The sequence below is a fragment of the Mesocricetus auratus genome, unplaced genomic scaffold, assembly GCF_017639785.1.
Source record: "Mesocricetus auratus isolate SY011 unplaced genomic scaffold, BCM_Maur_2.0 Super-Scaffold_100022, whole genome shotgun sequence".
NCBI classification, from domain to species: Eukaryota; Metazoa; Chordata; class Mammalia; order Rodentia; family Cricetidae; genus Mesocricetus; species Mesocricetus auratus.
In genome coordinates, this window is record NW_024429203.1 from 27,643,179 (window position 1) to 27,655,537 (window position 12,359).

General features: G+C 46.4%; 1 protein-coding gene and 1 long non-coding RNA gene across 7 annotated transcripts in view; one reads left to right on the forward strand and one right to left on the reverse strand.

The window, feature by feature from the left end:
- Positions 1-3,853: 3,853 nt before the first annotated feature.
- LOC110340761 lies at positions 3,854-6,390 on the reverse strand. The gene is made up of 2 exons (XR_005870430.1): positions 4,878-6,390; positions 3,854-4,234 (listed from the first exon to the last, which is right to left on the reverse strand). It is a non-coding gene; the product is annotated as an uncharacterized LOC110340761 (long non-coding RNA).
- A 380-nt stretch (positions 6,391-6,770) lies between these two features.
- The window catches only part of Usp28 (ubiquitin specific peptidase 28), a 62,863-nt gene continuing 57,274 nt past the window's right edge, over positions 6,771-12,359 (forward strand). For 2 of the 6 annotated variants that reach the window (XM_040729869.1, XM_040729870.1), the window contains exon 1: positions 6,771-6,927. In XM_040729869.1, the coding sequence (XP_040585803.1) occupies positions 6,871-6,927 (57 nt within the window). In that variant the 5' untranslated portion in view covers positions 6,771-6,870. The remainder of the gene's footprint in view (positions 6,928-12,359) is intronic. The other 4 variants (XM_040729871.1, XM_040729872.1, XM_040729873.1 and 1 more) reach the window with 2 other exon arrangements.

The window sequence follows — 12,359 nt, forward strand, 5'->3', positions numbered from 1 at the left end:
CACATTTACACATTTGTTGTTTATGTTGTGTTTGAGCAAGTGCTGTAGCGTTTATGTGAAGGTCAGGGACAACCTTTGGCAGTGGGTTCAGGAGGTCAAGCTCAGGTTATCAGGCTCCTTGGCAGCTGCCTATAAATGATGTGGCATCCTGCCAACCCAAAACGCTATTCTTTATTTTTAATGTAATTTCTTTATTGGTTCTTTGGGAACTTCACATCATGCACCCCAGTTCCACTCATTTCCCAGTCCTCCCGCATCCACCCTTCACCCTTGCAGTGCCCCCTCCCCCGCCCCTGGCAAAAGAAGATTAAAGAAGAAAAATTAAAACCAAACCAACCAACAATAAACACAAAACAATACAAGCCCTCTTGGCTCCTCCATCTTTCCCACCGTTCCCACAGCTCTTCATTCCTTTTAGTGGCACTGGACGTCTTGGTGTGTCAGACAGTACACCCTTTTGTCCAATCAGCTTTCCTTGCAAATGTTCATTGCAGAGTCATTGGTCTGGCTTAAGGTGTCTGATTTCTGGTGCACCATCATCACTGGACCCTAAACTTTATTATTCACTGTGTTTTTAGACTATTTGAAAGTCATGACACTCTTCAATTTGTGGCATCACTCTTTGCTCTTAATTTCCCTCTGGGAGTTTCCTAACACCTCACACCCACCTGTCCAGTCCGTTCCCTATCAGTTTCCAACTGTCAACTAGATATCTACCCCACACCAACCTTCACTCCTTCAAATACTCACTCAAAGGAGCCCATTTCCTTAAGTGACTTCTTAAGAGCAGAGTTCCTAAGAATAGGAATAAATGAAGTCCTGGTTTCCCACCCCTGAAAAGTTCTGAAACAGAGCTGAGAGTACAAACCTGTAATCCCAGCATCCTGGAGGCTGGGGCAGAAGGATTTTCAAGAGCTTGAGGACAGCATAGGCTACACAGCAAGGCTGTCTCACAATAAGCATAAAAGTTACAACATTATTAAACAATATTATTAAAAAACCCTATTGAATTTTAGCATATTATGTTGTAAAAGATCATACTCTATAAGGTCTTACAAGTTCCCTGCCATCAGGTTCTGGTTACAACTGATTTATTTCATTTACACAATAGAAATCAGGAAATGAAAGGGAGTGAGTTAATCCTGGGCCTACCGGGGAACCTGTCCCTGAAAGCTGCGCAAGGGGGCCTGGCTTGTACACTGTCACTCACCTCCCTGATGTAAGGGATCGTTGTGGTCTAGGGTCACAGTAAGGAAGGGACTTTCAGAGGTTTCCCACCCTTTTCTTGGGCAGGCAATGATCTATTGGTCCAAAAGAGGTTTCCAGCAAAAGTCTGAGCTGTAGGCCTTGGCAGTTAGAGCACAGAGAAGCCAGTGGAAGCCTAGAAACTGTACCAGGGGTGCAAAAAAGATCTGTAGGTACCATGAAAGGTGTTCCATTGCAGAGAATAGCAGGACGTACTTAGTGGAGGTGCAGCTTCTGAGTCTTCAAGGGACAAACACTATGTGTCGAAGATGAACTTTTGTGATCTTTTCTCCAGCTCTGGAGTGCTGGGATTACAGGAGAGACACAATGCCTGCTTTATGTGGTGCTGGGCATGGGACCAGGGCTTCCTCCATGCTAGGCAAACATTCTTCCCTAAGGATGAGGTTTTTCAGAGCTCAGTCATGCAGAAATGCATCTAAGGATTTGCAAATCAACATTACTCCTACTAGAGGATGCTCTTCTCCTCCCCAACAGCTTTGTAAATTTTACCAGAGGCACGTGGTCCCTGACCTGATCACATCCTTTTTATTGTGGGTCACTATTTCAGAGCTCCAGTTCACTGAGGCTGGGAAGGTACAGTGAGAACATAAAACAGAAGCAGACATTCCCAAATAAGATTTTCATATGCATTAAAGCAGAAGTTAATCATTGGATAAAAATTCATCCTGGCCATATACCAGTGAGCCTCTTGTTTGTAGATGTGACCACATGTAACAGTCACCATGGTGTTTCAAACACATACTAGTGACTGTTCCTATAGGCCATGGCTTCAGAGGCAGTCAAGGTAACCCCCTGTCATTTTGTGTCTGTGTGCATGCATGCAGGTGCAAGTGTGTTTGTGTGTATGTGTGCAAATATGTGTGTTTGAATGTGTGGAAGCCTGAGATCAATATCAGGTCCCTCTTGGCCTTTTCTTTTCTTTTTTTTTCTTGTTTTTAGTCAGGATCTCTCACTGAGCCTGAGGCTCATTAACTGGAGTCCTCCTGCTGCCACCATTAGGAATGCACATACATACATATGCATACATATATAATGCATACACACAATACATATACATACAGCAAAAAGCTGTTGTGTTTGCTTTTTAAATGCCAACTTGTTAAGCTCTTCCTTTTGAGTAGAATGTTTGAGTCATTAATATTTAAAGTCATTATTGACATTAACAGAATCAGATCTCTCATCTTATTATCTGCTTTTGGGTTTGCCTTTTTTTTTACCCTGAGACAGGGTTTCTGTGTGTAACCCTGGCTGTCCTGGTACTGGCTCTATAGACCAGGGTGACCAGGCATCAAACTCACAGAGGCCTGATTGTCTCTGCTTCTTGAGTGCTGGGATTAAAAGTGCACACCACCACCTCCTGGCTCCAGCTTGCTTCTTATTGTTTTTGTTTCTTCTCCCTTTTTTGCTTTGACTTTTTTTTTTTTAAGATGGGCTGATATCAAACTCAATACAAAGCTTAGGATAACCTTAACTTTTGATCTTTCCCCCTTCACCTCCTCGGTGCTGGATACAGGCACAGCACACCATCATGCCCAGTTTAGGAGTTGCTGGAGTTTGAACTCCTGCATTCTAAGCAAGCACTCCAGTCAACTGAGGTACATTCTATCTCTGCACTGTTTATATCCTGCATAGAATCAAGTTTAGGACCACCTGTTAAACCAGCCCTCTAAGAGAGCTATATCCCTAAACTCCTGCCTTTGATTACTTTTCTATCTTCATTGCCTACTAGATTTTTAGTTGTAGGTTTTGATTTTTTTATTTAGTAGTTATTGGGACTCATATATATATTCTTTCTTTTCCTTTCTTTTTTAAAACGGGGTCTTAATACAGTTCAGGATGACCCAGGGCTTTATGTACCCCACCCATACCAGCTTCAGACGTGCAGACAACCTCAAGCCTCTGCTTTCTCAAGTGCTAGGATTGCAGGGTGATGGCACCATGACCAGCCACTCTCCTCATAGTCTACTAGCATCTGGTTTTTGGTTTTCTGTCCTTCTTATTGACTTACATTCCATCCCTCACTTTTGTGTGTCTGTTCATGGATCCTAAAGCCAGAGGCCTGGATGCTTTTCTGTTAGAGCTGCAGCCGCCAGTCATACATACAGTGACTGTGGCCTGCTGATTTCAGTAAAGTTACAAAGTGGGCACATGCCCTTTGTAGAACTTTGGTTTCCGTTCTGATTTCCTTTTCAACACTGTGGCTGATTGATCTCTGGAGCCTTTGTTAGCCTCTAGGCAGGTACTTGTAGGGGTAAACACCCATGCTTCAGAGGTAAGGTATGGGAGAGGGAAGGGCCTGTAAAGGATTCATTATGGAACCTTCAAAATGGTTCACTGTTGTTATTTCAGATAACGGCCTCCCGAGAAACAAGGAGCCAACTAGAAATAGCTGGTTCATTTGGATTTACTCTTTTTTATGAGTCCTAGGATAAACTTTGTTCATTATAATTCTAAACTCTCCATCCAGAGGCGTTCTCTCTCTCTCTCTCTCTCTCTCTCTCTCTCTCTCTGTGTGTGTGTGTGTGTGTGTGTGTTTGCTCACTTTTGCATGTGTGTGTGAGAGAGGGAGACACACAGACAATTTTTATTACTATTACGTTTCTTCATTTTTGTGGATATTTGTGGGATATTTACGTGCTGTGTGCCACGGGAAGTATGTGACACTCAGAGGACAGCTTGCTGGGTTTCCTGAGGGTCTTCGGACTCAAACTCGTGTCCTCAGGCTTGGCAGCAAGACTCTACACAACTGAGTCAGCCCCTCAGACCACTGCCATCATTTTGAACACTTACATGAACTCAAATTGAGCATGCTCAGGAATGTGCTCAATCCTGAGGGTGATGATGTATTTTTCCAATCTGAGTATGCATATTATTCTTCAATAAAAGTCTGTTTCTGCCAGGCCTGATAGCACAGGCCTGTAATCTCACTGGGAGGCTTCGGCAGCAGGATCAAGAGTTGAAGGCCAGCCTAGGGAACATAAGGACAAAGTATCTTAATAAAAACTATTCATAGGGGCCCTGCTTTGAACTCCAGTGCATATCTTTCTTGTTTGTTGCCCTTTGTTCACTCTCTGTTGAGACAGGTTTCTGTTTATATATCCCAGGCTAGCCTTGGACTCACTATATAGTTAGTATGAGTCTCGTCTCAAATCCATGTCAATTCTCAGTCTCCCAAGTGCTAGGGTTACAGGTATGCACCACCATAACCAGCCCTGGTTTGTGAAACAGCTCTGGCTGTCCTGGAACTCACTATGTAGACCAGGCTGGCCTTGACCTCATAGAGATCCACTTGCTTGCCTCTGCCTCCTGAGTGCTGGGATTAAAAGCATGGAAGACAATCATACATGTATACTGTGTCCTTACCACAGTCACCCTAATACCCTCTTTTTTTTTTTTTTTTTTTTTTGGTTTTTACGAGGCAGGGTTTCTCTGTATTGTTTTGGAGGCTATCGGTCCAGCCCAGCCTGGAATTCACAGAGATCTGCCTACCTCTGCCTCCCAAGTGCTGGGATTAAAGGCGTGCGCCACCACCGCCCGGCTCTAATACCTTCTCTTATCCCACTCCCACTGAACCCCTTCTTTACAAGCCTCCTCCTAATTTCATGTCTTACCATTCTTTTTGTTGCTGCAATTGGGGGTGTTTTTTTCTCCTTTTTATAATTTATTCTTTTAAGTTTCACTTTACGTCTTATCATCCTTTCAGCGATAATTGTGTGACACTCTTTCCAGGGAGACGTGAACAAACACCTCCTCATGCCGGGTAGAGAACTGGTGACACATCACAGGAAGGACACCGACGTCCAACTTGGCAAACCAATGAGCTCCTCTGGGGCTGCTTACAGGAGTGTGGGTGAGGGGCACTGACAGGAGCAGAAATAAGTCACAAACAAAGCCCATGGCAGCATGGGTGACCTCCCAGAAAGCCGGAAGCCTGAGGCGCACTGCACACCTTGTGGGCAGCTTGACAGCTGGAGTGGGTCTCTTTCCAGGCAGCTTGTCTGGTCTGAGCCGCTTCTAGGCAGCTCAGCTTATCTGAGAGCATCTCTTAGACCTCCCTACTGTTTATATAAGCTCCTTAAGACATTGGCTAGGTGGACTTACACAATCAAAGATGGGATTCGTCCAGTGTCTACACACATTGGAGAACCAAATCACAAACCAGTAGGCGTCAGTACAAGAAGCTGCCCTGGCACTTGTAAACCATCTACTGTGGGTGCTGGGCCTCAAACCAAGGGCCTCTGCAAGAACAGTATATGTTTTTAAGCGCTGAGACATCTCTCCAGCCCCCAGAAGAGCCATTTTCTTTGGTGGTGTAGCCACAGTTACCTTGTTCACGTGCCTTAAAATAACCCCTTAATTCCTTGTTGTGCAGTGATTTCCTCCAAAATAAAAGCTACTTCGGAGGGTAGCTCCTTAAGTTGAGGAAATAAACAACTCCAAGGCTTCAGATAGCTTCAAAAGCTACCTGAAACTGACCAGATTCGCTAGGCCCCTCCCTCCCCAAGCCAGCCGGGGCAACTTGAGGAGACTGTCTCAAAGCAAAGCATTGTTGAGCATGACAGAAAAGACTTACCATCATACACGACCAGGTAGAGTCAGAGGATCAAGGGTTCAAAGCCAGCCTTGGCTACCACTGAGTATAGTATTAGCCATGTGAGACCCTGTCTCAAAATTCCAAACCTAAACCACCAGCAATGAAAACCTCCTCACAAACCTTAAGAGGGTGGGATGTGGCTTAGTGCTCAACATAGCTTGCACATACAGGGCCTGGAAATGGGAAATTACAACATTTGGCAATTGTTTAGGATTAAGGACACCATACTGAGCTCTCTTAGTGTTCTGGCTCGCTCAGCTGTCTTTACAGAAATCACTGGAGACAGCCTAGGTCTCTCTTCACGTCCCCGGACTTGGAAATGGCTAGAAGGCCTGGTTGAAAAAAATTGTCAGCACAAGGAACCCAGCAGTCTCACCGGGCCTATGGGGATCTGGGGCTGGACGGGACGCAGATGCGAGGCTCAGACTGCACAAGATGGAGAAAAGAGTCTTGGAGACCCAGAAGCCTCGCCGCCCACTTCCTGGGCACCAAATGCGGAAATGGCAACCGCTGGCGACGCGACGCTGACCCGCTAGTCAGTGCCCGGCTGCGGTCACGTGGGCCGAAGCACGCGGAGAAGCTCCGCCCTGGGCTCACGCAAGCCGAGGGGCGGGCATATGGGTGAGGCCTCTGGCGCGCGCTGCCGGCGTGACCAGAGTGTGTGGGCGGGGCCTCAGCGGGACCTCGGGTGTGAGGGTGGAGCGTGTGGGTGGGGTCATCGCAGCAAGCTGCAGGAGGGGTGAGAGCCAGAGGGCGGGAGGGTGGGGCCTGCTGCGCGCGCCGTGGGCGGAGCCTCTGCCGCGTGCTGCGGGTTGGGGAGTGTTGGGAGCGGACTGGCGTGGGCGGAGCCTCCAGCGCGCGCCGCGGGCGGGGGCGGGACGTGTGGGCGGGACGTGTGGGCGGTGCCTCCCGGTGCTCCCGGGCTTCGGGGGCGGCGGTGGCGGCCGCGGCGGCGACGACGACGACGACGACAACGAGAGTGGGGCTACGCGCAGAGGGGCGCCACGGCCATGACTGCGGAGCTGCAGCAGGACGACGCGGCAGGGGCGACGGACGGCCATGGCTCGGTGAGCGGCGGGTGAGGGTAGCGGGGCCCGAGCTTCACCCGAGAGGGGCGCGGCGGGCCAAGCGAGCGCGGGCCAGCGGAGGCCGGGGCCTGCGGGCTTAGGGCGGGGGAGCACACCCGGGCCGCCGGGGTCTTACGACGCTGGGTCGCGCGCCGGTGTGAGGTTGCCCGGGTGTACGGGCCAGCTCAGGTTCTGAGCCGAGCCGGTGTGGGGCTCGGTGCTGGGAACCTTACTGGGAGGGGTTGCACGTGAGATCGTGGGCATCGGGGTCACCCCGAAGTGTGCTCCCTGCCCGACCCAGCATCTACAAACTTCGGAAAAGCTCGGCCGCGGTGCCTTGTTCTGACTCTTAAATCAGTTTTATGGCAGTGGCTTCCCAGAGGCTTAAGCATACTCAAGTTATCTCACTTAAAGACGGCGTTTATCAACAAAGTGCGAAAAAGACCTGGAGCCCCACTCCTCCCTCTTCTCTCTCCGCTTTTCGTTTGTTTCTTCCCTTTCTCTCGGAAAAACATCAGCTTCCCCAATTATTTCATTGATCACTGTAGATTTTGAAGGAGGGGAGGAACAAACAGCACAATGAATAAAAAGGCACACCGATTGGGTTCCTAATATTTAAGAAGGTTGAGAAACATTACAAGGATCTTTGGACAAGATGGTGAGGTTCAAAAAACTGGTTTGGAGAACATTAAAAGGCTAATCATGTCTCTTGCAGAAACATGGGAGGTGGGCAACTTGAGACTGTCATCTTGTGTTACAAAGTAACACTACATCCCCCTCAGGAACTGCACTTTTTAAAAGACAGAATGGCAAATCTGTACCAAGTGTTCAAATACCGTGCTTTCAAGCGAGAAAATTCATCAAATATTTAGAATACGAAAGTCTGTTACTGCTTTAAAAAAAACAACCCATGTGTCTTCTTAATTTTAATTTGATTAATTTGACGTGATAGGGATCAAGCCTGGGGCCTATCACATGGATTGGGCAAGAACTACACTCCCAGACTAGGAGTTCAAAACAGCAGGCTCTCTAAAAGTCATGCAGAAAAGAAGATGTCTCTAGGACTTGGGCTAGGAAACTAAAGTAGGTGGATGACTTCTCTGTGATTGGAATAAAATTTCATTGTTAGACACTCACAAATGTCTTTTGGATACTGGGGTCCATATTTTTCTGGGTTTTTTTTTTTTTGTCTTTTTCAGAGAATAAGTCTACTTGTTTTGGGGACAGTGACTTAAAAACAGGTGGTGAGATTTGGTTTTGACACAGTCATATTGATACTATTTTAAGGGAGAGCAAGTCATATTTAAATTCGTTCTGGGCTCCGTCATTGAAGACCACGTGGTTTTTAATCAGTGGCATCTTCATTTACCTCTGCCACGGTCTGAGTAGTGACCCCTATTTCAGCACTCCCTATTTGAGGGTTTGTATGTGAGGTGTTTGATGAGCATTGTGTATAGTCATAGCTATTTTGGGAAGGCTTGGCACTCCCAGGCTGTGACTGACTGCAGTAGCCTGATTCCTGGCCACCTTCAGAGTGATGACATTTACTGGTATTCCCAGAGATTTTGCCCCAGACTAACAGATGATAAGTTTTAAATGCTTGATAACTGTTGCCCTTTTTGGTCAGGCTAGGATAAAATGCTTGAAGGCACAGGTTGGGTTGAAGGAACTCAATAGTGGAGCATAGCTTTTACGTTTCAGGAGAGTATTAATAACTTCTGCCTCTTGGTAAGTTTTGTAGGATGAGTTCTTTTCTTTTGAATTCACAGAGGCGTTCTGCCTTCCCTTAGAAGATGTTTAATGTAGTTGAGAGGAGCTATCCTCCCCCAACACTCTGGAGCTATTTAAAACTTAGCATGCTTTCCCTCCCTTCCCCAGTTGGTCATCTGTACAAAGGACAGACAGAACTATGTATAGGCTGGCTCTCCACGATTTCAGGGAGTGAAAAATACAGTTCTCTGCAAACATGCTCTGGAATCTGAGTGGACACTTTGTGGTATCTCTAAATCCCCTAGACTGGTGAGTTAAGGACAGCTTCCTGTGTTTTAATCAGTTCTCAACTTAGATAAAACCAGCAGGAAAGTTTACTGTTAGGGTAGGATAAGCAGCTTGATGTCAGCTTGCTTCTTAGGAACCTGTCGCCCTTGGCAGCAGCACTAAGGATTCACACTACACGTACCCCTCCCTCCCCTTGTCTCCTACTTGGAACCCAGGGCCTTGTGCATTTAGGCCAGCAATTCACTACTGAGCTGTATGCTTTGTTTTACTAGCTGTCTCTTGATTTACTGACTCCTTATTTTCCTTTGCTTGGTGGTGTCTTTTTGTTTTGTTGAGACCAAGGCTGGCCTGGAACTTGAGGCTGTCATCCTGCCTCAGTCTTCCTGGTGCTGGGGTTAGAGACATGAGCCACTGAGCTAACTTCTCCTATGTTGTGCTTTTTGGAGTGTTAGAAAGTCGTAACCTGGCTCCACTAGTCTCCTGCTCTTCAGCCACAGTTATTGCTCGCACAGAGAGTGCAGTATCTTGAGCACATTAACAGATAAGCTCTTATCAGGTGGGTGCTGTGTATTCTGTTTCATCAAATGACTTTTTTAAAAATGTGTTTTTGAGATTGGTTTTCTTGTAGCCCAGACTGACCTCCAGCTTTGTAAGGGAGGATGACCTTGAACTCTTGACACTCCTGTGTCTGCTTCCTAACTCCTGGGTTTATAGGCTTGTGCCACAGTGTCTTGTAATCAAAAAAGTTTAAAATGATGCTAACAACACAAGTAATAGCTAATATTCTCTCTCTCTCTCTCTCTCTCTCTCTCTCTCTCTCTCTCTCTCTCTCTCTCTCTCTCTCTCTCTCTCCCTGCATTCTCCTCCCTCCCTCCCTCCTGCCTTCCCTCTCCCTATAGCTCCAGCTGCCCTAGAACTCAAACTATCCTCTTGTCTTCCTGAGTTCTGGGATTACAAACTTGTGCCGTCATACCAATGTCAAAGTTCCAGCCTCTCCCAGCCCCCTGCCTTGGCTTGTTAGTCCTCACTTTCTACCTGGTTTGAGACAGGATCTGTCTTGTTTCCCCTGCATAAGGCAGACTAGCTGGCCCTGCACTCCGAGTACCCCCCCCCCTTCAGTAGGGAGGAATGAATGCTGGGGTGACAGGCACTCCTGTTGTGTATACAGCTTATATGGGTTCTTGGTAATCAAACGCGGGCCCTTATGCTTGTGTGGTGTTTTTTACCACTGAGCCGTCTCACACACCCTTTTAAAAAATGTACTTGTTTGCATGTGTTCCTGCATGTGTTTATGTGTACCATGTGTGTGCAGAGGCCAGAAGAGGGCCCCAGATCTCCTGGGTCTGGAGTTAGAGGTGATTGTGAGCTACCTGATGTAAGGGCTGGGAACTGAACCAAGATCCTCATCTGTAAGAACAGTGAGTGCTCTTAACTTCAAAGCCAGTTCTCAGGCTCTCACCTCCATTTTGGGGAAGATGACAGTTTTATGTTCTTTTGTTTTGTTTTGTTTTGTTTTTATAGCCCAAGCTGGATGGAACTGAATTCTTTTTCTGCCTCCTCTTCTGAATTACTGGTGTCTCAGCTGTGCCATCATGTGCCTTCTCCTAACGCTTTTCTTCTTTGAGAGACGGCATAGGGTCTAACTGTATAGCCCCAGCTGGCCTTGAACTTGTTATAGGCCAGGCTGGTCTGGATTCACCTGCCTTCTCACCCTGGGATTAAAGGCATATGCCACCACATCTAGCCTCTTTTTATATTCTGATACTTGATGGCTTTTGTTGTTTGGTCTTTCCATACAACCCAGGCCAGCTTTGAACTTGGAACAATTGGAATATTATTGTGTCTTTACTTTCCAGCAACAGAACATTTTCTGTCAGGACAGCTTTACTCTGAACTGGAGCTTTTGTTTGTTTGTTTTGTTTGAGGTAGTCTTGTAGTAGCCCTGACTGGCCTGTAACTTGCTGTGTAGGCCAAAGTGGCCTTGAACTTACAGAGATCTGTTTGTATCTGCCTCCCAAATGCTGGTATTACAGGAGTGTGCCACCATGCTTGACTCAAAGTGAGTATCTTTAGTATCTTTATTTTATTTGTGTGTTTGTGGTGCTGGGGATCACACCTGGGGCTTCCAGCATGCCATGCAAGCCTTTTACCTGAGTTCTGTCTCTGTTTTCAGGTTGGTTTTTTTTTTTTTTTTTTGGCCCCCTCCTGCTTTTGTTGTTTTGTGTTTTGGTTTATTTTGAGAGAGATTCTTGGTATATAGCTTTTGAACCTCTGCCTTCCAGATACTAGAACTGTGGGTGTGTCTCACCACACTCAGATCTGCCCCATGGTTGTTTTCCCTCCCTCTCTCTCCCTTCCCCCCCTTCCTTTCTTTCTCTTTGCTGTTTGTTTGGTTTTGGGTTTTTGTTGTTGTTTTCCTTTATTGAGATAGGCCCAGCCTGCCCTTGATCTTACCAAGTAGTTGAGAATACTCAGGATGACATTGAACTCCTGATCCTCTTGCCTCTGCCTCCCAAGTACTTGGATTACAGGTGTGTACCACACTTGGGTCCCCTTATTCTCTTAAAGCCTTTTCTAGAACTCTTCCAGTGGTTTACACTTTTAAAAGATTAATATTTTTTACATTATTTTTATGGGGGGAGGTCAGGGAGGGGCATGGGCACCCACATAGAGGTCAGAAGACAACTTGGAGGAGTTGGTTCTCTCCTTCCAGTGTGGGTAACTAGGGAATGGGTGGGGTGGGCAGGCTTTGCAGCAGGTGTTGTTGCTGATTTCAACAGTCCCACCTCTTAGTATTTAGTTTTTTCTAATCCTCAGAGTTTGCTGATGTCTAAGAGCTGTCTGATGTTTTGTTTATTCCATTCTTAAGCATCTCATCTCTTATTTTTATGGAAAATTATACTTTCTTTCATCCCCCTTGTTTGCTAGAGGTAAACCTCCACTAATGGGTCTCACCAAGAATAGTGTGCACTCTTTTTAATGAGTTTATTTTTACTTTATGTACATGCATGGTTTGCCTGTATGGATGTCTGTGTTCCATGTGCATGAAATGTCCGCAAGCTGGAAGAGGGCATCAGATCCTCTGGAACTGGAGTTGTAGACAATTGTAAGCTGGTGCTGGGAATTAAATCGTTGCTCTACAAGAGTAGCCAGTGCTCTTAACTGCTGTGCCATCTCTCCAGCCCCTGGAGATGTTTTTTGACCATGACTGTAGGGAAGGGTGCTGCTGGAGTGTAGTGGGTACAGTATCTTACGTGGCACAGTTTAGGCCCCCAAAGAGTATTGTGTGGCCTATTATGTGAACAACATAGAAACCCTAGTATAAGCAATGTCTACCTTTTAGCTCAACCTTGGAATGAAAAAAAATAAACAGGAAAGAAAGGGACATGACTGTTCCTAGGTATGGTGAAGGAGAAAGTTTATTATAGATATAT